General features: G+C 41.2%; 1 protein-coding gene across 1 annotated transcript; it reads right to left on the bottom strand.

Annotated features, from left to right (window-relative positions):
* Window positions 1-1,158: 1,158 nt before the first annotated feature.
* On the bottom strand, window positions 1,159-16,385 carry LOC139732987 (major yolk protein-like). Its single transcript, XM_071643828.1, has 22 exons — window positions 16,239-16,385; window positions 15,203-15,370; window positions 14,218-14,506; window positions 13,648-13,768; window positions 12,831-13,062; window positions 12,293-12,475; window positions 11,703-11,878; window positions 11,045-11,338; window positions 10,566-10,727; window positions 9,710-9,868; window positions 9,044-9,155; window positions 8,443-8,608; window positions 7,660-7,854; window positions 6,933-7,082; window positions 6,221-6,389; window positions 5,579-5,725; window positions 4,930-5,224; window positions 4,016-4,216; window positions 3,406-3,589; window positions 2,854-3,080; window positions 2,150-2,255; window positions 1,159-1,445 (listed from the first exon to the last, which is right to left on the bottom strand). The coding sequence occupies exons 1-22, from the start codon at window positions 16,282-16,284 to the stop codon at window positions 1,211-1,213; spliced, it is 4,017 nt and encodes a 1,338-aa protein (XP_071499929.1). The 5' UTR covers window positions 16,285-16,385; the 3' UTR covers window positions 1,159-1,210.
* Window positions 16,386-22,144: the final 5,759 nt, after the last annotated feature.

The raw sequence follows: 22,144 nt of genomic DNA, 5'->3' as shown, positions 1-22,144 counted from the left end.
TTAACTCTATGCATTCCGTTAACACTATCCTTATTCACGGCGGGTTCCCGCAGTAAGAAAAGTTAATATTGCTGATAATATAACCAGTCTTGTCCGAGTATGTACACCTAATAGGATTCGATCTAACAACTTCCAGCAGTTATTGAAACTATTTGTGTGTGTGTGTGTGTGTGTGTGTGTGTGTGTGTGTGTGTACAATGTTGCATTAAGCACAAACCAATCAAATTCTGAGACTTGATATCAATGTCTTCTTTGTACCCTTGTTGAGATTATCAAACTCTCTCTCTACTCTAACCCTCTCTCTCTCCCTCTCTCTCCTCCGTTTAAATGTTCATAATTGTCGCTGTATTACGGTGAACAAAAATCAAGTTTTGCATAATCAAAACGTTTTGACATCTGCTTTGTCTGTTTGTCGAGTTTCTCAAACTCTTCTCTACTTTTTCCTCATCTCTCCTTTTTTCTCTCTCTCTCCATCTCTCTCTTTCCTTGTCTCTGTTTGTCTATCTATCCATCTCTTTATCTCGAATACTTCTTTGTGCACTCAACATCAGTCAAAACGACATATCACATCACTCCAGAAATCATGTACTCAATCAGGTCTAAGGTACAATCGGACGCAGTGTAGAGCCAGTCTAAATTCATAACACATTTGACAGAGTAGATCTGAAGTGCTTCAAAAAAAGTTTAATTTTCAATCTAACGTCACCGTTTGATTCATAAATCACAGATATACATTCTTTTCATTCTTAGGCTGAATTAGGCTAGTACTATACATGGTACAAAAATAGGATTCTTAAACAATGTTTTGATTGCAAAATTCCTGTCACCCTGTACGATTTGAGAGAAGATGCCAATGGAGTTGTAAGGCTTTCAATTTCCCATTTAATGGCCTTCAAATGGCATTCAAATGGCATTCAAATGGCGATCGCTAATCTGGGAATTCAAAGTACAAGTAAGTACTTCAATAAATGATACTTCATACTCTGATGGATTCCTTTCCGTACATAATTTCTCTACATCTTGGCAACGAGTGCTTACAGACGACAAAAATGGTAGTCATTCGCAATTTGAAAAATATGCGGAAAGGAATTCGTTATTTGTAGTGAAAAAAGGCTGCATATTGTTATTGGTAATGGCATAGAATCAAGTGAAAGAGGAAAAAAGCCTAAGCGGAAAGTGGTGTCAGGGGGGAAAATGGCATTCGGCAGGTTTACTGCTCGCGGGAGCGGCGGAGGAAGTTCTCACGGACGCGCTCCATGCGGGTCTGGAACCTCTCGCCGGTGACTGGGGCCACGCAGGTGCCAACGTTCTTGGTAGGGAACCACTCCTTGTTCCAGGAGAGACCCTTCCACACGGGCTCGCACACCTTCGTCACGTTGCGGACGTCCATGAGGCGGGCCTGTTCCTCGTCAATACGCTGGTCGATCTGGCGGAGGATTCCAACTCTGCAAAGAACAGATGGCAAATCAAAGACTTAAAAAATTAAATTAAATCTCTATTAACCGTCGTACAAATATCATACCATCGTCATTACACACAAGCATGTTGTAAATATAATGGCAGACTTTCTCAAATCGACAAATTGGGAGAAGGTGGGGGTAAGGGGCAAGAGCCAATTAATAGATAACCTGTTCAATGCACCTCGACATGGCTGGTCATCTCTTACTTCAAGAATCTATGATATAGTTCATATATTTTCGACATTATGATATATGAAGGAAACTTGTTCAACAATGGCTGCTGCTACCAGGCAGAAGTTATTTTTTAACACATAAAATGTACTGGAGGTTAAGAAAACAAAATTCATGAACTTAGTACATGTAGCTGCTGCAATTTGGGACAAGTAGACTGCAATAATCGAACATCTGAATTTCAGTTACCATGGAAGAATGACGGTGTTTTGAGGTCGTGTCATACGAGCTACTATTCCACGAATGATCGATAATATAGACAAGAATAGAACTATGTAAAATTAAGACAAAAATATACTTGCAATCTCATTTGAGTTTCAGCAAACCTTGAAATAGGTGATCTTAACTGGTTGAATATCAACAATTCTAATCTGTTTTTGTTTCCTTTTTCTTATTGGTCTAACAAAATAAAAAAAAATCAAACATTAGGGTCAAGGAAAGCTTAAGGTCAAGCTTACGTTGGCCTCTCCTGGATGACTTCCCTGATATGCTCAATGACTACGGCCGCCTTTCCGAGCTCAAAGTTGCGGTTCAGCTGATGGTTGTACCAGAAGGTGTTGTTTCCTGTCGGCGAAAAGGTGATAATTCTCAAAGCTTTACACGAATGCACGAAAAACTCACTCGCATTGGGTGCAGTTGGGGAATCCACTGGGCATGTGTGTTGGGGTAAGTTTCTTCAGAATGACACACCAGTGCATACTATTTTTTTTTTCAATGTTACCATCCAAACATGATGACTTAAACTTAATAATATAATGTTTTTCTTTTTATCAAAAGAGGTGAAATTTCCTAAATCGCCCTGGAAATTTTTCTTTTCACCGGTGCTCGTTTGCACTTTATAGTAAAAAAAAATGTCTTTCGTTGTTGTTTGTTAAACATATGATTATAATTATAATGCAGTAGTGCTTGTAGTGGGGATCCAAAGGTGAATATACAGTCAAGTCAATCTTATCATTTTCCCTGTCAGAGCTAGAGCCAAGATTATCACGTGCTACATCAACAGAAGTTCGAGAGAGTGGTCTTGAGTGGCTCTCTTACAAAAAGTCCGTTTATTCATTTGCAATATGAGTGGCGTCCGTTTGAGCCGGGCATGATGCAACCAATACAACAACAAAAAAAAAAATAAAAAAAAATCCGCGACATTCTATATGCTAGTCCTTACCCCAGATGGAGATGTTGTGGTAGATCTTGTCGAAGGTGGGGTACAGAGGGGTGAACTTGGTGGTCTCCTGCTTCCACATCTCGTCCTCGGTGAAGGTGGCGTTGAACTCGATCATCTCCTCGCACGGCACGCACTCGCAGCCGACGGCGGTGGTGACGGGGGCCAGGTAGCCATAGCCGTTGTCGCAGGTGAACTCGGCCATCTTACGCACGAACTTGGATGGGCGGCTGCATGCGATAGACCGGGGTAGAAGCAGACGTGAAAGGGCGAAATAATAAGAGCAAAACTCCTAAGATGTGTATAATTTATCATGTAATCAAGCATTACAACTATTTGGTACTCCTGGTAATCATTCTTTCATACTGACTGGTTTAGAGTGAGCATTCGTGAACACGAGTCGTTCTGTTCCTTGTTTTAATACGACGGGTTTTTTGTTTTTTTTTGCAATCACAAAGTGCTAATCAGATGCACATAGTTTTCGAAGACGCAAAGACAAACCGAAAAGCTTAGGATAAAAAAAACTAAAACAATAGGGAGATCATTCAAACCGACCTGCACATCTTGACGATCATGTACTTCTTCTCGCCGAAGCGGCCAACGCTGATCTTCTTGGGCCTTGGTGTTCCCACGCAGGTCACGTCCTTGATGATGGCCTGGCAAGAGTCGTTGCGCTGCTTGATCACGTTGGTGAAGGTCTCGCCATAGCAGACACCACCCTGATCCTTGAACCAGTCATCTGGTTATAGCGAAGAGAAAAGCATTGTTAATCATTCACCCACCTCAGTATAATAACAAGCCAAAAACTGTCTTTCCTCCTTGTGTTCTTAGTAATTACCCTCGTAGGCATAACTCATCAAGATGATTGAAATATGTTATCTGTTTCGAGATGTATACTTAGGAAAATGCTATATTGACAAGATTTTTTAAAAACTATTTTGAGTTTGTTCTCAGGTGGTTATGAAAGACTTAAAAAGAAAATTTCCTTCTGACTCCATGTATTTTCATACATAGTCTGGAACGACGCATGAGTAAGCGTTGGGGATCTGTCAAAGGATTCATCCGCAGAATACTTGTAATACATACAGTAGACCAACCAAGATCAGTTCTCAAGAGTCTTTAGTGAGATTATCAAACGAGGTAGATTAAAAGAAGGGAATCTTACATGAGGAAGGCTTGATGATGGCCTCGAAGGAGCGGAGGACCATGGGGCCGAGGTAGGTCTGGTGGGTCTGGTTCAGCAGGTCGATGGGCAGAAGCTTGTCGAACTCGACGCCGAAGAGGGACTTCTTGCCGAACATCTTGAAAACAGCTGGGCTCTGGTGGGCGTGCATGAGGGCCTTGGTGATGTTCCATCGGTGGCTTCCTGTTCGGGTTTAAACAGAGAACAGATCAAAATTTTCGTGTTGTGTTCACTGTGTTCTTATAGCTTGACAAAGATACTGGCATATTTGCAACAAACTCCTGCTAACCCAGCGTCTTTATCAAGACAACATTCTACGATATTAAACAAGTCGAGAGTTGTGATCCCAGGTTAAAGTTCGCCCCATCCGTCGGGAAACGAGGGAATGATATTATACAATATGATACAAGTGCTATTGAAGAATCTTGAACAAAGGAAGATGTTAAGAGGACAGTGGTAACGTTAGAATTTCTACCTAGATTGTAAGGTCAAGAGGTGAGTTCTGTCAAAATGTTTGACTGCATTTCGGAAATCGATGTTTTCTTCTTTTCGGAAAGGAATTTGACAGTCAGAGAGGGAGGTATCCACTAAATGTGGTCACTGCACTTTATCCATGAAGAATCTGTTCCATACGAGAGGGAAATGCACAAACTGTGCCATCGGATAACTTTAAGGCCAAGATGAATGCGACGCAAAAGTCGTAAGTTATGTCGCAGAGGGGCAGAAAATTCTTTGTGAAGACTGGAAGATGAATCATATGAAGGCTGCTCAAGGGTAACAAACGTTACTGACTGTCGGATTATTTTCATTAATGTGCCATGTCAGCAAAATCAATTTTGGGGAAAGAAGTATGTTGACAGTATCCATCAGGACTGCAGGGTCGAGGCGCGTCTTACCTGAGACGTTGTAGGAGGTGAGGAGTGCGGGGTTCATGACCTCGCCGAAGTTGCAGACCTTGGTGATGTTCATCTCGGGGTCGATCTCGACCACCTGTCCGTTGGGGCAGAGCAGGCGGAGGTCGTTGAGGGTGAAGCCAACGCGGGCGAGGAGGGTCTCGTTGCGGAGGGCCTGCTCGTCGAAGAAGGCGATGTCTGCAACGCCGCTCTTGAGGCAGCGCATGCTTCCCTCGTAGCCGGAGAACTCGAGGGGCAGGTTGGAGTGGCAGGTCTTGTTGATGTCATTCTGCTGCTTCTGTTGACGAAAAATTTGGGGCACATACGCTGTTAAAGTCTGATATCTCAAGGTCTTTCAGTCATCTTACAAAATTCATAGTTGTATACTTGTCTTCTAAATAGGCAGTAGATGAGCTCAGATGTTGCAATACCTCGAATGAAAGCACATCTCCAACTCCTACCGTATACGCCTTTCAAATTTAGTTTTTGTACATTTATGTGAAACAGAAGTAGAACCCAACAATCGCCCTCACTATCTCCTTCTAGGCAGATGGTTTTTGCGTCGTTGTCGATCATAAGCATTACATCCGAATAATATCTCACAGCTCAGCGCAGGTGAACAGTTATGAAAGGAAGAGACTTTTCGCATTACCTGGATGACCTCGATGAACTTCCTGTAGTCAGGGGACAGCCAGAGTGGGTTGGTGTAGCGGTTGAACTCACGCTCGCGGAGCTCGGCGTTGTCGAACATCTCAACGAAGGTGCGTGAGAGGCGTGGGAAGTAGATCTGGACATAGCTCTACAACAGACAGAAAATGAGAAGGAATGTAGGTTAGAGAAAGATGAATAGCGACGAATAGAAAGCTTAAGGCCAAAGAGAATCAACATCAAGAACACTAGCAGGGTATTGTCGGGGTACACGTAGACGTCTTTCGCCTTAGAAAAGTAGCACACATTGATTTGGCCCGACTCGTTGTTAAAGCCTTGAATGATTAGGTGAAAACTTGGATGTGTTTTTTCTTGCTTTTCTCGATGATAACAGCGACAGAGAATAGTAGGACCTGTATCTGTGTTTTGAAAGTAAAAATGCCCCGCAGAGGCGGGTACAACTGTTGTGATTGCTTGTCTACATGCTTTTTTATATCTTGTTATTAATCTTTTGGTTCAGCCGTGACATGTTTGATCTTGAATCACTTATTACGCCTTAGATGAGCTGTAGACACATTCTTTCTTATTCTGTAGCCCCCTCTCCTCTCGAACCCACGACAAACGAAGATGGTTCGGCTTGGCTTACCATGATGGCGGGGTGGCTGAGGATGGTGGTGATCTCCTTGTCCTGGAAATCGCTCATGCTGGGGATCATCTTGACGTGGGCGACGAGCTCCTCGAGGGTGGCGATCTTCTCATTGCGGATCTCCAGGAGGCGGCTGAACATGGTGGTGAGGAGGGGAACCCTCATTTGTCTACAACATTCAGACAAGACAGACAGACGGAAAGATAATCACTACCGGGATACAGGCAGTCAGTCGTACATAGTCATCCAGAAAGACATGCAGACGGACTGTTAATCACTAAGGACAAATGCAGTCAATATATAGAAACGTGCACACAAGCAGGAACAAGGGCTTCAAGACAACCAGACACAAAGATAAATCTACAGCCAAAAAAGGGAAAGCCCAGTGGACAAAAGAGTCAGTGGTACAATCAAGATGACGTAGAGTAGATTAAAAGAGTAATATTAATATACTGAAAGCCAGCTAGAGAGATGTACCGTCCTCTAGTTTCTCTAATGCTTGCATTTATACATCTTTTTGTTTCCGGCATTTCTGTCAATCTTTTATCATAGAATGTTAATATGCATTGTGTCCATGTGTTCATGAGCTTAGATATAATGATATCTCTAATCACCCAGTACTTAACCTTCGCGGCACCACATCATGAACACGAATCTGACAATTCCATGCCATGTATTGGTCAGGAGCAATGGAAGACTTAATGTCACTCACTCCTTGATCAGGTTCAGGAACTCGAGGTCGGTTCCCTCGCGCATCTCGCTCCTGTATCGGCTGGCCTCGCGGATTGCATCAAGGCGCTCGACCTTGCTGTTCAGAGTCTGGTCCATCAGGCCCTGGATGTTGGGGTAAGAGGTGCTCATGCTGTGTCCCCCAAAGAAACAAACAAAGAAAATGATGAAATCAACTTTTTGAATACCGTAGGGCTCTGCCTTCATTGTCACAGTACTGCTGTTGTCTCTATTCCTTTTCTTGTCTTAGAATTCCTGGTCGTTTTTATTATTCTTTTATTTCATTGTCAAATATATTAATCTCGTCAGTCGGTTTCTTTTATATTCTAAGGGATTTTTTCCACATAAGATCTTTCAAAAAAGCAATCTGGAAACTTTCGGGAAACTTATAGTGATACTGTATAACGTGCGATTTGCTAGATGTTTATCGGACAATAACAAACAAGCCTTTATGTTAAAGTAAAGTAAAGTAAAGTAAAGTAAAGTAAAGTTAAGTAATTTCCTGTCAATCACAATTGCTCTGAATGGACGTTAATAAATCTGTATTGTCTATTTGTAGAGACAGTGACTGAATCAAGTGAACTTTTTGAAAGACTTTAATTAGTATTTGCATTATCAGCTGCCCATTAGTAAAGAAGATGTTGTTCGTGTTCCCAGAGATGAGCACTCTGCACTTCACCCAAGAAACAGACCCTAAAGTGAGCCCTCACCGATCACGGAAGATGGACATCTTGGTTTCCCTCTTGCCGGAGACGGTCTTCATTTCTTGGAGGACGTCGGTGAGACCCTCAACGCCCATGATGTCGTCGATCATGTGGAGGCTGCTGATGTCTTCGGGCACGGTCTCGAGGAGTGGGTTGGTCAGGTTCAGCTTCTGCAGCTCAACAAGCTTGGCAAGGTTAAGGCTATGGGGAAATATTACAGACGTATAGCTTCATCAGAATAATGCATTGTAAGACCTATGTATGTTGGAGATCTATATGAAAGAGCATCAGTCCAATACTGTGTTAACGGACGTCCGAGTTACTGAACTAGCTACATGTTTACCTTATACTGTGTTAACGGACGTCCGAGTTAATGAAATAACTACATGTTTACCTTATCGTTGTACATTGTGCACGTCTTTTCTGTATAGAACATATTTGATAACACAAGGAGAATATGATTACTTTTCACTTATGGTATAGCTTTGCCTTACAGCAAAGTTCTCAGTCACATGTGTTAGACGATTCCTCCAAGTTCCAGTCTCCACTAGCCCTTCCTATTTAGGTCTAGCTAGTGCCATGCTTCTATGTTGTGGTCAATAGTGTCTTACATGTCCTATTCTTCTTCTTCTTTTTTCAGTCTCTCCCTCCACCTGCTACTCCTGAACTTTACCTCATCCTCATCATCATTACAGTCGTTCAAATGTATTTCATCACTGCTCCTTCTCATCCCCCTCCCCTCCCTGTCCCGCCCTGATTCTTCCCCATGCATAGGTCTACTGCACTCACCTCCTAGCGGCCTTCCTGTTGTAGGTGAGGTAGTTCCAGGTGGCGGGTGTGTTCCACAGGAGCCAGTCCTGTCCGGTGAAGTTGTACATGTTGAGGGTGGGGTATCCCCAGTTGTGCTCGTGTCCGAGGAGCAGGTCCTTCATCCAGATATCCTGGTCAGACACGTCTACAGAAGGGAAAGAGAGGGAGGGCATTTATAGAAACGATACCGTTACTAGTATACTCATATACTTCTGAATCATTCGCATGTAGCTACTACATTATCACGTTTACCCGTCAATTGCGGACGATGTTGGATGCTCGTCCAGCTGCTAGCTCATTAAGTTGGCAATTGCTTTTGTTTTTCCCTGCACCAAACCATGTAAAGTCCATTGAGACTTAGAAGCTAGCCCGCAGTGAAGCTTTTAATAGTGTTTGCAGTTCATTAATATTCTGTTTACTAATTGGGCATATTCACATATTGCTGATGTTTCTCTAGTCTACTGCTTTGCAAGGTGTACTTCGTCGTGAATTAGATTACGATATGCATGTTGAAATTCCCATCAGCAACCACACGAAATAGGCTTTTTAAAAAAAGCACTAAAGAATTTGCGCCACTGACCTGGGAGGCAAGATGACTTGAAGTAGCGGTTGATGGACTCGAAGACGGATCCAATGCGTGGGATGGTGCCATTGGACAGGAGCCAGCCAATAGGGTTGTGGAAGGAAGAGACCTAGAGGCAAAGGGGGCGTGGCATGATAAGGGAGATGGGTTAGTTGGGCGGGGCTTACTCACAGGTACTTATCTGAAGTAACAATGTTAGCATGTAGAGACTATTTCATACCAATCATGACTTCAAAACCAGGACTTCCAATATTAAATTGCAGCTACCAATATAGCGAATCCAAATAAAGCAGTGACATATTGATCATAAAGACTCAATTTTAGCTAATTTCTGTTTAGGTGTGATGTGCACATCAATAGGATAGGAGTAGAATATTCAATATTGATTTTACTATATACTCACTCCGAATCTTTAATCTATGACTTGAAGTATCTTTGCATCTTGAGAGTGATACAACCACAGTCTTTATTGAGATGTTATTATCGCCATCTTGTGGTAACTGCACTGCACTTATCATTTTTATGGTAATTACACTGCTATACTTGTAACCTCTACGCGATCACCATGATGCTTGTGACAACTGCGTGAGCACAGAGTGTGACCATGGTGACTGAATCGGCCGAATGAATAAAAAAAAAAAAAAAAAACCTCTTGAATCTTACGTTCTTGAGTCCAGCATGGCAGGTCTTGAGCTTCCAGAGATCCTTGATGTACTTGGGCTGATCCTCGGGTGTCCTCATGATCTCCTCAAACTGGCTGAGGGAGGAGGCCTTGATGACGGCCAGGGTGCGGGTGAAGGTGTGGTTGGGGGAGATGCTGAACTGTAATGTGGCAAAAAGAAAAGAAACGGATGATCTCAGCCAGTAGTCTTAATTTAATGAGCTATTAAGTCTCTGGGCAGAATTATACGATGTTAATAGAAGAACTAACAGAAACTCATCATCGCTTCAATGATGATTGAGCGACAAAATTCAGATTGAATCCGGGATTGGATTGCAGTCCTCACTGGTCATGAACCGTAAGAAGTCGATGAATATACTCTGTATGTTATTGGTGTGGAATCTTCGCTTTGTTGATAGCTATATTTCACACGAACATCTCGGGAATGGGCTAACTTGTATACCACAAACCTCCATACGTTGTCTTTGACTAATGCTAAATTCTATTCTTTTTCGTATATTGACGATGTGTCATACTCTTCATCTGCTATGTAGGTATGTGTCATTTTATGCATGTATCATTTCCCTAGTACCTTATGACGGCAGAAGGCGTGCGCTGATTTGTATTAAAAAAAAACAGAAACAAAAAACAAAAAACAAACAAAAAAACACGAACTCGCCAAAGTTCTCATTCTTTCAGTATAGTAAGACATTGCTGGTTCCTTAATCCTTTGTGTGCTTTGAGTACCGACTTGCACAGATAATCTCATAGCGTTGTAGGCACGTGAAAGAAAAAAGATCCTAGCACAGAAAGGGTTAACAAACTTCCGCGAACGTGATTTGTGGTCGACAAACTCACGTTTTTGTGGACTGACATGAGGGGCTCAAGGAGCATCTCCTTGCCGGCGATGAAGGTCTCAACTGGGTCGGCCTGGAAGAGGTCGGCGGTGTTGTTGTGGACAGCCTGCATGCACTCCAGGGAGGAGTTGGCCAGGACACAGCCCCAGGCGACATCCTTCACCTAGAATGGAAGGGAAGAAGGAAACCATGGTCACGACGTGTTCTCTTCGCTCATCACATGACGTAAGACTTGAGATTGTCTTGACACCTACCAGGCTATCGTAATGAATATATATGCATGCAAATTAATGCATGCATTATTCGGTCCAAGACCGTACGTGGATGGAAAAGTCGAGCAATATCGGCGAGGGCGAGGTCTGTTGTACACAATACGTTTTTACACACAAACACACACACACACACACACACACATAGAAGAAACATTGTTAATTTGAAACCAGACAGAAGTGAGAGAAAGGCCTTGAGGAGGCGGCTTACCTTCATGAACTTCTCAGCGATATCCTTGAAAGCCAGGCAAGAGTTGTACTTCTCCACAGTGGTGACGCAGATCTTGGCGCGGGGCTTGGGCTGCAGCTGGACGCAAGTGTTGAAGGACTGGAAGAACTTCTCGGCATAGACCTTGGAAGGATCGATGATCTTCAGGGTGGTGGATTCCTCGAGGAAGATCAGGTCCTTGTTGGTCCTCTTGCCGGTCCAGGAGCAGGGCTCGCACTCGTAGACGGAGGAGTCGAAGATGTTGAGCTCGATCTCAGGGTTCGTGGTGCTGTACAGCTGCAAGGAAAGGGGGACCAATGCCGTTACAGAAGTGAATATGAAAGGAGAAAACTAGTGATAATCACAAAATAAATTCATCGAGCTTAGATATTACGTTTGGCCTGTTTGATTGGTTCGATATTATTCATTCGTTAAATATCACTGGATATAGGGAGATAAGTCTTAGTGTTTATGTCACTGATATGATCTCATATCAATATTTACGGATAAAGGATATTCACGGATAAAAAGAGAATACAATTTTCTAAACAGCACTTATATTTCACAGCTCCTGTAGCTCTTATGAGTGTTTCAATACAAAGCTACTTGAGAGGCGTCTTTTGTTTTTACCGATTCCAAAAAAAAGAGCATATGTACTTACAGAGAGGATCTTCCTGAGGAGGTCCTTGATCTCAACCTTCTTCACCTCCGTGTTGTTCCTGGCAATGAAGACGGTTGGGTTGGCAACGTGTCCGACGTGGCAAGTGGTATCCTCAAAGATGGTCTGGTCAAGTGGCTTGCTCTCGCCCTGGCAGACAACCATGTAGTTGTCCCTCTCTGTTTTTGAAGAACGTTCAAAGAAGTCCCTCTTTAACTTTATGTTCGTCTGTAATATCTATTTCATGCCTATTTCATATTTGTTTCAATAATATACTCATACGCAATCATCAGAAGGAATTCAATGTCAGCTTTAGTTAATCCATATTAATCTTCATATCGGTAATCATTTTTTTTTTCGCCACAGATGAACAACCAGTTGAACTTTTTTTAAACTTAATCACTGTCACCATTACTCTTTATTTTAGACAGTGCACACTGCGAAAGTGAAATTAGCTGTTAGAATGGGCGTAAAATTAATCAATTTGTGAATCGTAAAAAAAGGATTTATTTGTAGTTGAAGTATAGTTGTCCTGTTTCTCAAAGCTTATCATCAAAAGTGGTGTTTACAGAAGGAGTCTCTCGCATGCTTACCGTTCTCGTCCATCATGAGCTTCTTGACGATCTTGTGGTCGACAAAGGTGACCTGTCCCTTGCCGGACCTCAAACACTTGAGGGAGCCCTCCACACCAGAGTATTTGAGCTGATCCTTCTCGCAGAGGGAAACCAGATTCATGGGGTAGGTCATGTTCTTGTTGTAGGTCTTGTTGAGAATGCCTTTGGGAAGATGGAGCGAGAGAAGGTAAGAATGTAAGTATGTTGACTGCCACAGGAGCACGCTTTACATTTTCAATCCACTTATGTCAGTTGCATGTCTTGTCTTGAAAACGTCACTCATTCATTGTGAAATTACATCTTTAACTACTTTATGATAAACCATTCTACAAACTAGCTAGTCATCAACTAGTTATGGCCAATAGTTGTTAGATTTGCTTATATTGATCGAAGTTAGTTAGATCGTTGATCACAGACATATAAATTGGTCAAATTTAGATACTCTCCCCCCCCCCCCCCCCCAGATTGGTCAAATTTAGATACCCCCCCCCCCCCCCATTGGCATCTGTAAGGGTACCTGGAACGCAGCTCTCCTCGACGAAGTCGGCAACGCTCTCGGCGTAGTCACCGGTCTTGTTGATGACCTCCTCGGCGATGAGGCGGCAGACGGGGGCCTTGAAGCTGGCTGGGAAGTCGGCTCCAGCATGGCAGGTGGTCTTGTCGCGGATCTCGCTCCAGGTCATGGGGGCGATCTGGTGGCTCATCTTCAGGGCGAAGGTCACGTTCTGGTAGTGCTTGAGGGGCAGGACCTGCGATAATGTGAAGGGCAGGGGAAGAATGACAGATGGTCAAAGGAGAAGATGATCAGCCTGGGGCTAACTTTTGACTGGTCAAGAATTGTTTTGGTTTGGTTTGTTTTTTAGAAAAATGTGAAATTTCAAAATGTTCCTCATTTTTTATCGGATTTTTGTCATTTTGTATCAATCTGTGAGGAATATTTTTCTCTTTCTTTTGAAGTTTATTCGTTTGTTTGTTTGTTTGTTTGTTTGCTTGTTTTTATGTTGGGGGGGGGGGGTCCTTTTTAAGAGCGACGGGAGATAATCATTGTATTGATAACCAAAGTAATAGACAAAAGCAAAAAGAACACTCTAATCTTCTAAAAGAAAAAAGAATGCTGCGCGTTAAAGTTCTCGTGCCTAACAACTGATTTCAGGTTTCTTGTGAATGCACAAGAGTATTTTAAGAGCTAGTCAATTACATTCACTAATGCTGACATTGAAGTTTGATTTCTTTTATGACTATCATCATTTCCCCAAAGATAATGGACAAAGTGTCGATGCGGGGTCTGATTAGTGGCAAGGAAGAGAGTATAGTGTTAAGTGGTGACCTCTCACCTCTTGCTCCTGTGGCTTGATGGTCTTCTCGTAAGCGATGGGCTCCAGCTTGAAGGTGGTGTTGGCCACGTAGACCTCTTCCCCGCGGGTGGTCATGATGTCAGCCCAGCCACGCTCGATCCTGGAAAGGGTTGGTTATAGAAATTGCAGGCAATATGTGACAAAGATAATATCAAGACAAATATCATATCAATCGCAATCTCCGCAAAAATCTATCACGATTGTGTTGTGAGTCTTAGGTATCATCTGTAGCCTTCTCTGCGTAATCTCGCCCGCCTTTTGACCACTCAGAGTGGTAAGGGGCATTGCTAGTACCATATTATTCATCGTTATTAGTTCAAGGGTGATTGCACAGAAACTTTCGACAGCGATACGCTTTCAGTCTGTTTGTTGATTAGTCGCAAATTTCTCCTTGAACACCTCGATAATTCACGAACTGAGACGAAAGAAGACATGAGTATAGATATAAAATATAAAACTTAAATCCATTGATAGGGCCGATGCCGTTTAAGCTTACTTCCCGTCGTTTCAGATAGCCCCCTCGTTAGAGCGCCCTCTGCCAACACCTACCAGAACATGCACTGCTCCTGAGACTCAGCCTTGACGCAGCTCCAGATCTTCTTGGGAGTCAGCTGAGACTTGTAGGTGAACTCGTTGACCATGCGCTGGCACTTCTTCATCTGGCAGGGGCTGGAGACGCACCACCTGATGGTGTCGGGCTCGACCACGGTGATCTTCTCGAGGGGTGGGGTGGAGTAGCGCTCCAGCTTCTGCAGGAAATCACGGGTCTCGCGCAGGCGCATAGTGATGAACTCCTCCTCGGTCAGATTCTTGACCAGGTGCATTGGCCGTTGGACAGCTAAGGGAGAAAAGAGAGTGAATAGAAATAAAAAACACGTTATTTCCGTATTGACTTGTTTCGTCTTTCAAGAACTATAGGGAATTTAGCAGGGAGAGGTCACACTAGTCAGAATACGCACGATTTTTGACAAGATATAAAATTACATAGCGGATAACAGAGCAGAAAATGTAGTGATTTTAAATTATTCACACTCACTCAAAATCGCAGGGTCAACATGGTTAAAGATACGTTTATCAAGAATGAAGCAAATCACTGATGATTATAAAAAGTTACAATCGTCTGAATGTAGACACGAAGTACGTATTGACATCATATATGGACTAACATAGGAATAGTGAGAATTGTTCGGTCAACAGAGACTTGTGACCTGGAAAACCATACGTGTCAAATTAGGTTAAAGTTAAGGATCAATATGCCCTTTCAAAAATTATTGTGAGACACCCCAAGTCCAACAATATCATTTTTTTTTTCATTAAACTATGGGTTAATCTAGTTTACTTTGCATGTTCCTTTCCCGCAACACCTGCACAATTTGTTTTTGTTTTTTTTTTTTACTCTGCGTATTGTAATGAAATGGTAGGTTAGTCTTCATGATTAGGATGGTAAAATTGAAATGAAATAAATCGAGCAAGCAGGAAGTCAACTAGGTCAAATCAAATCAAATCAAGTCAAATCAAAGTCAGGATCTCATACCGTGCTGGACTGGGACGGGGTCAACGCACACCTGCAGCTCGCCGACCTGGCAGCACTTCTTGACGCCTGGGCATCCCCAGTCGTAGCCGGTACACCTGAGGAGCCTCTCGGGGTCCTGGACCTCAGCCTCTGTTGGGCAGAGCCCATCCCTGGCGTACAGGGGTGGCACTGGGCGAGGAGAACGTACCACAAAGAAAAACTCGTATTCACCACCCCTCATTGCACAACAGACAAAACAAAAAAGACTCTATGACTTCAACTCTGATGTCACCATTATAGCGATAATACAATCGTAAAGTTTATCAAAACACAGACTATGTGAACTATAATCATTTTGTACAAAGTTTTCTGGAATTTCAGAGTGTCGACTGAATAAGGTTAAGTCTTTTAAAAGTAAGAGTTAGCCATGATTAGACCAATCCGCATACTTTCACGGACCTGGATTCTATTTTGTATGATAAGGCAAAACACATTATCTCTGGAATTGAAATCCAAATATATAATGAATAAGAATGTATATAGGCGTAACGTCTGAAGACCTTTTGATGGCAGAACTGCTTCTATGACATTGCTGTCTATTTTGATAAAGAAACATCTCGTGAAGATGGTATCATAATCTATATCATGAGAAATATTCTGCAATGTATTGAACACAATTTTAGATCCGCAAATGAAAGGATGAACGAAGTCACTATATGGGATGATAGTCAACATATCCAAAGAAGAGCAGTCTGGTAATCGATCTACAAGAAGTTGCGGTGGAGATGACTAACTATCAGTAAACGCTACAAACGCCCTTTTCTCTTCCTCCTCCGGGAAGAGCCACAGAGAGTAAAAGCCATCGCACACTATCCGACTTTCGATCGCACGAATAGGCGAGTTTGGATCTGAAATAAACAAGCGCGTTTATTCTGAGGCTATTGTGATTTCTTTGGATCCAAAGTCTGTCAGTCGTGCGACCAAAAATCGTATAGTGTGCGGTGATCTTAAGTCTTATGAAGACAAGCGAGAACACGGAACACCGACTGACGCTTACCTGCATGGGCAGCAGCCACAAGGCAGAGAAGAAGGGCGACCCTCATGATGCTGAAGTTCCAAACTCTCACGAGTCCTGGAGAAAATAAAGGAGAAGAGCTTTTCTGGATCTTTCTTTCAGTCAGACCTGCTGGTAGCCTGTCTGCTGGGTAACCCATCCTCCGTCTGGGCTGGTCCTTTTATACGTTTTGCCAGCCGCTGGAAAGATATGGGGTTGCTTGCGAGAGAAGTGCAAAAGCTCGTCACACTACACGCGCATGTCGAAAAGTTCGCCGCCGCTCGCTTGTCATTGGTCGAATGCTGTTCGATCATTCCAAGAAACTATTGCATATGCATGAGACAATAACTTGCAAAATAGGATCTTTGACCCTGGGGAAAATACAAGCTCATTTTCTAGTCTTATTTTATTTTATGCACTTTACAATTCAACGAGATAATAGCATTGACGTTATTGGAAGGCAAGCAAACGATGTAAGGATGAATTTATCGTTTTGTGTTCATATTTGTTTGTCTTATTCACAACTTTTAGAGTAGTGAGTTTACTGCGAATAGTTGGATTACTGTGGAACATGTTGAGGTAGCAACAAAGATATTTGCATACAATGTAACTGCTATCCAATCACAAAGCCGATAGGACGGATCAGTGGGTGGAGTCTCCGCTTCTTTGTTTATTAAGAATGAGAAAAGTCCAGAATTGTTAGGCGCTGTTAAAAGGAAATAACTACTCCGCTGCAAACCATTGGTCGACCTTCGCTCAGACAAATACATGTAAAGTGATTGGTTCTAATTCATATGGCGTGATGTGATGTTGTGGATCTATTCAGGTGTTATCTTCCCCCCCCCCCCTCTCTCTCTCTCTCTATCTCTCTCTCTCTCCTCTCTTTCTCTATTTCTTTCTCCTCCGTCGGTTCATTTTTCTTTCTGTTTCTTCCCTTCTCCCAACACTGTGTTCACTCCTTTGTCTTAATGTGACTGTATTTTTTTTTCAATGCTATACCTGTCTGCAGTTACATGTTGCTATAACGGACCAACATCTTCTGGCAAATATTCGCCTTCTATCTGTATCGTCGCTCTTCGCTAAAATAGCATTCGGTAATACAGTATAGAAAATACGTGTACGTCTACTCAATATCTGAACGATGCACTGCATATTCAACTTCATCGCTACAAAAGTAAAAAGCTAGCGTTGAAAGATTTGCTATAGCGTCTGCCGTGTTCATCTCAAGCAAGTTTCAGGGTAGAACGTGACAAAACAGTTATTATTCGTTTGACAGAATCAAATCAATCTGGCTCTATCCAATCTGTACCAATACTCTTCTATTGATCAATATTGTCACTATGCACCCAGCGTAATGATTCCTTCTTCCCCTCTTCTACACTCCTCTCAATTACGTTGTGCCATGCAAACTTCGGAACTGCAGAACAGTTACTTTGTATGGATATAGTGTCATGATTATGCTGATAACATATCGGTTCCTTTTAATGTGTGTAGACAACGTCATCGGCGTAAAAATATGTTCTATCTACATTATTGTGTCTTTACATATTTTTTTTTTTTTTCGTGAAGGAGGACAAATCAGCAGGAACGCTTATCGGCGTTTCGTACTTAGCCTGATATAAGTATAAGCTAATTGATGAAAGGCTTACAAGCAAGCATGCAACCACTCGAGTAGCGGCTTTGAGTCCCTTCCGAAAGACTTGGTAATGAGGGTGAAGTACAGAGCACTGCTGCATGCTCACAGCAGATTCGAATCTGTGACCTCAAGCGCAGTGGCCTTATACATTTCTTTTGACACACAGCCACTCTGCACTGCATGTTTTATGAGACAGAATTTCTCAGCGAATAATTGCCAGAGCAGACTGTAAAACACGAGGGACTTTATACAAGTAGGGCCAAGCATTGGCTGTCGGAAGGGGGGGGGGGCTTTTTTTACTGTATTAATTACCTGCACAGCTTTTATCAAAGCGAAAGGTAACATTAAAAAAAAAAGTGAGATCAAAATATTCATCAAATTGAAAGCGATGATAAATTCAAGATTATGCGGGGAGATGAATTATTGATAGCTAACAATTTGATATTGTTGTAATACTTTGTACGTTTTGTTTTCCTTGAACTTGTATCAACAACAGAAATGTGATATTGAAAATTAGAATTGATTTGAATTGAAAGTTGACTTGAACAAGAGAAATCTCGTGACGATAATCCGTATAAATACTGGAATGAAAGATGTAGCCTTAATTTGCAGCAGGTTTCTACAAATGATGTCGATCGAAATTGCATTACAGAGGTCTGATATGTTTTATAGTCTCACGGAGATGTGTTTTTCGTTGAATAGAAGTATACAATGAACTCGTATGCAGACGAAATCAAACTATTCCAGCAAGTTAACTCCTGTAATCACTCCAATTGCGGTCACAATGGTGCTAGCAATACCCTTCTGAAATGCAAAATAGAGTATCACATGAAGAAATTGCAGTGAAAGAGACAGTCGTCACTAAAGCACGGACATTTTGCCGTTCTTCTGTGACACGGTTCCCAACTTCACGTCGTAGGGGGCACCGTGTCGGTACACCAAGAAATCTGTACACTGTACTTGCTGCTGTTTTCCTGAACCAACACCAGCGCAGCGGTTCGGCCCTTCCCTTGTTATTAAAACCCTGGATTTAATGCGCAATAGATCAAACAAAAGCTCAAAGTTTCTACTCTATTAGTTTTTATACAACATCATTTTGTGTTTTAACGTACAAAAGAGATGACAACTGAACAATATCCTTTTACAATGCGTGACTCACACTCACATCAAACACTATCATAACGATTGACAAACAACAATTTGGCCAGATTTATAAAGCTGATATCAATTACGTAGATGTCAATATACCCTCTAGATATGTCAAAAAGAACGTTTTTGTGGACTTTGATTTTTAAAGGGATCTTTGAAAGACGGACACTGAGCAAATATTATTCAAGGTAGATTGCGAACAAATCTGAAACAGAATTATCGATTACATTATGCACTTGTGTATCATAACTATGTCCAGAACAATGTAGAACAATAAAGACATGATGTTGTTTATCATGCATGCTAGTAAGTGGCTGATTACTCATTTTATAAATATCATGACATTACGAAGATGCAAGAGTTTGATTTTTTTAGGTTTTAAAAGACATAGCGTATAAGTCTATATAGCATGAAATTGCGAGTGGGTAGAAATGGATGAACTATAATGCCTATACGATACAGCGAAGTTTGCTTACTCTATATAAGGAAATAAGGGTTCTGCAGAAAACACTGTTTTGTCCTTATACGGCACAGTGGGACAGTACAATAGAGTATACTTGCCTCCCTCCCCCCGCCCCCACAAAAAAGACAAGACAAAACAAAAAGTGCACGTCAATCCGCACAAAAACACGCACAGTCTCACACATAGTATTACATACATGATACATGAACACATCATAGGCCTACATGTATTATAAGTATGACAAGTAAATCAAGTGAATAGACCAGTAGTTACATAATTATCTAAATGTTATTTAATTGCCATACGCGTAAAACAATCGCAATACAAGTAAATATATGCTTAGTATTGTTATAATCTTTAGGTAGAAATAACACCCAAGGAGGCAAGCAACATCAACTCGTGACCGTATAGTAGGTATATGATTTAATTAGATTTGATTAGATTTCTGCTTTCCTTTTTCATATAGAAATGTTACATAAAGTCAATTGAACAAAGTTTGAGTATAATATTTAATCCTAATACTAGAAATAGTTGGAAAGAGTAAAATGACTGAGTAAATGTACATCATCGCTTCATATTAACACGAAGTGAAGAACAGGTACCATTTTGTGCATTCTAAAAAAAAAAAGAATCATGTATGTACAACAACTTGTACCTGTGGTTCAAGAGATACATCTCAAGCATATATTAGAGTAATAGAATGCAGGTGCACATTATAATAGGCAGACACTTGACGATGATAATGGCCTCGGAAATATAATACACAATACGACAAAATATATTGATAATCCAATCACCACTCCCCAAGTGAGGAAAAGTGTGACCTCATTTTATACCGGGAATTTTTGTCCCTATTCTTGCTCCATAGGTGATATCCTTTTTCTTTTTCTGTTCCTGCTGCAGTGGAAATACACTGAAGTGATAATGATCTGCGTGTTGCATGGTCATCCCTGTAGAAAGAGCTATATTGTTCATACGTGATAGTTTGGGAGTTTTACATCCGTGCAACTCATCATGGTATCATATGCGAGGGTCTAGGGCAATTACCCCCCTGGGCAATTACCCCGGGCCCTTCCCCTGGCCCTAATCCTAATCCTAATCCTAAACCTAATCCTAACCCTAACCCAAACTCCTAACACTAAACCTAACCCTAACCCTAATCTTAACTCTAACCTTACCACTAACCAGTATTTAGCCGGGGGGTAATTGCCCTCTGGGGGTAATTGCCCGGATACGCATATGCGATACAACCATAAATCTGCAACATTTGTTCTTAGATAGGGCCTATGATATGTGTGCGAGTAACTGACAGAGCTCCAAAATGGACGTCATCATTTACAAGAAGCGATTTAGATAAACACAACAACAATAATGATGATAATGATGATAGTAACAATGACAATACATGTAATATTGTTTTGTTATTGTTATTGTCGTTATTATTATTATTATTAGTAGTAGTAGTAGTATCATTATCATTCTTATTATTATCATTATTATTTTATTTTATTTTTATTTCCATTATTAATATTGTCATTATTGTCATTATTATTATTATTATTACCATTATTATCATTATTATTATTATCATTATCATTTTATTTTTATTTTTATTATTAATATTGTCATTATTGTCATTATTATTACATCTGTATCATCATTGTCATCATTACGCTTTAATGTTGTCATAAGATTTAATACCCATCGTTCCTTTATCCTCCCGTAAACAAAACAAAAAAGAAAAAATGTAGCTATATCTCCTCTCATCAGCACTCTTCGCCCGATCTGTAACCCTACCACAGACCAAACAGTATTTAAACATTTTTAAAATCTTTTTAGCAGGCTTGTTTATTTGCTTGTTTTGATTGTGAGGATGTTCTATAGATACGGCACAAATAATGCAAAATAAGTCCCTCTTATGCCATGCATACAACTTGTCTCAGAAATCAGTCATAACACAGATTAGGAGCGCATCGTTTTCTTCAATCAATCAGTTTTGATCTATTTAACTTCCCAACTCTGAATATTTTTGCAGACAGAAACTACATCAGTTTCATGATCTTTTCAATCATTCTGCCTTCATTATCTCGAAATGGACGTCAATCATATGTTATTTCTGTTCACCTTTTTTGCTTTCATCGTTTACCATTTTGCAGATGAAACAAAAACTCAGCTTTAGTGCTTCAAAACAGTCCTGAAATGTGAGTTAGGGATAGAAACAAGCAGTGTAAAAAAAAAAAAAAGTTACTTAGTGTAACAATGTGAAGTATTGTAAAATAATTATACAAAATGTGAACAATAGTTCTGATGAAATTGTCTACAGTTACGACTTAGTGAGAAAAATAGTGATATCCCTGTTTATTTTAGGCTTTATTGCAATATTTTTACATGGTAGGATGTTCCCGTAGTACGACTGACCTACATGTACATGTATCAAAATTAATGTGATAACTCAAACCTTTTCTTAAATCACTACCCCCTAAGGTAAACAGTAGCTTTAATAGCCTTCTATTTTGTAATATAAGGTATCACGCTTTTCATCTCGTGGTTGTCATCATAACATCACCAATGTGATTTTAATCATCCTGTCCTCATTACCCAACACTAATCATAATCTGCTTCACATGAGATTACAATGATGACATCAGTTTCTGCATCTTT

Source organism: Diadema antillarum, unplaced genomic scaffold, assembly GCF_040938485.1.
Source record: "Diadema antillarum isolate AM-2024a unplaced genomic scaffold, OU_Dant_1.0 scf00000024, whole genome shotgun sequence".
In the NCBI taxonomy this organism is placed as follows: domain Eukaryota; kingdom Metazoa; phylum Echinodermata; class Echinoidea; order Diadematoida; family Diadematidae; genus Diadema; species Diadema antillarum.
The sequence above is the reverse complement of the archived record's forward strand: the minus strand, read 5'-3'. Positions and strand labels throughout refer to the sequence as shown.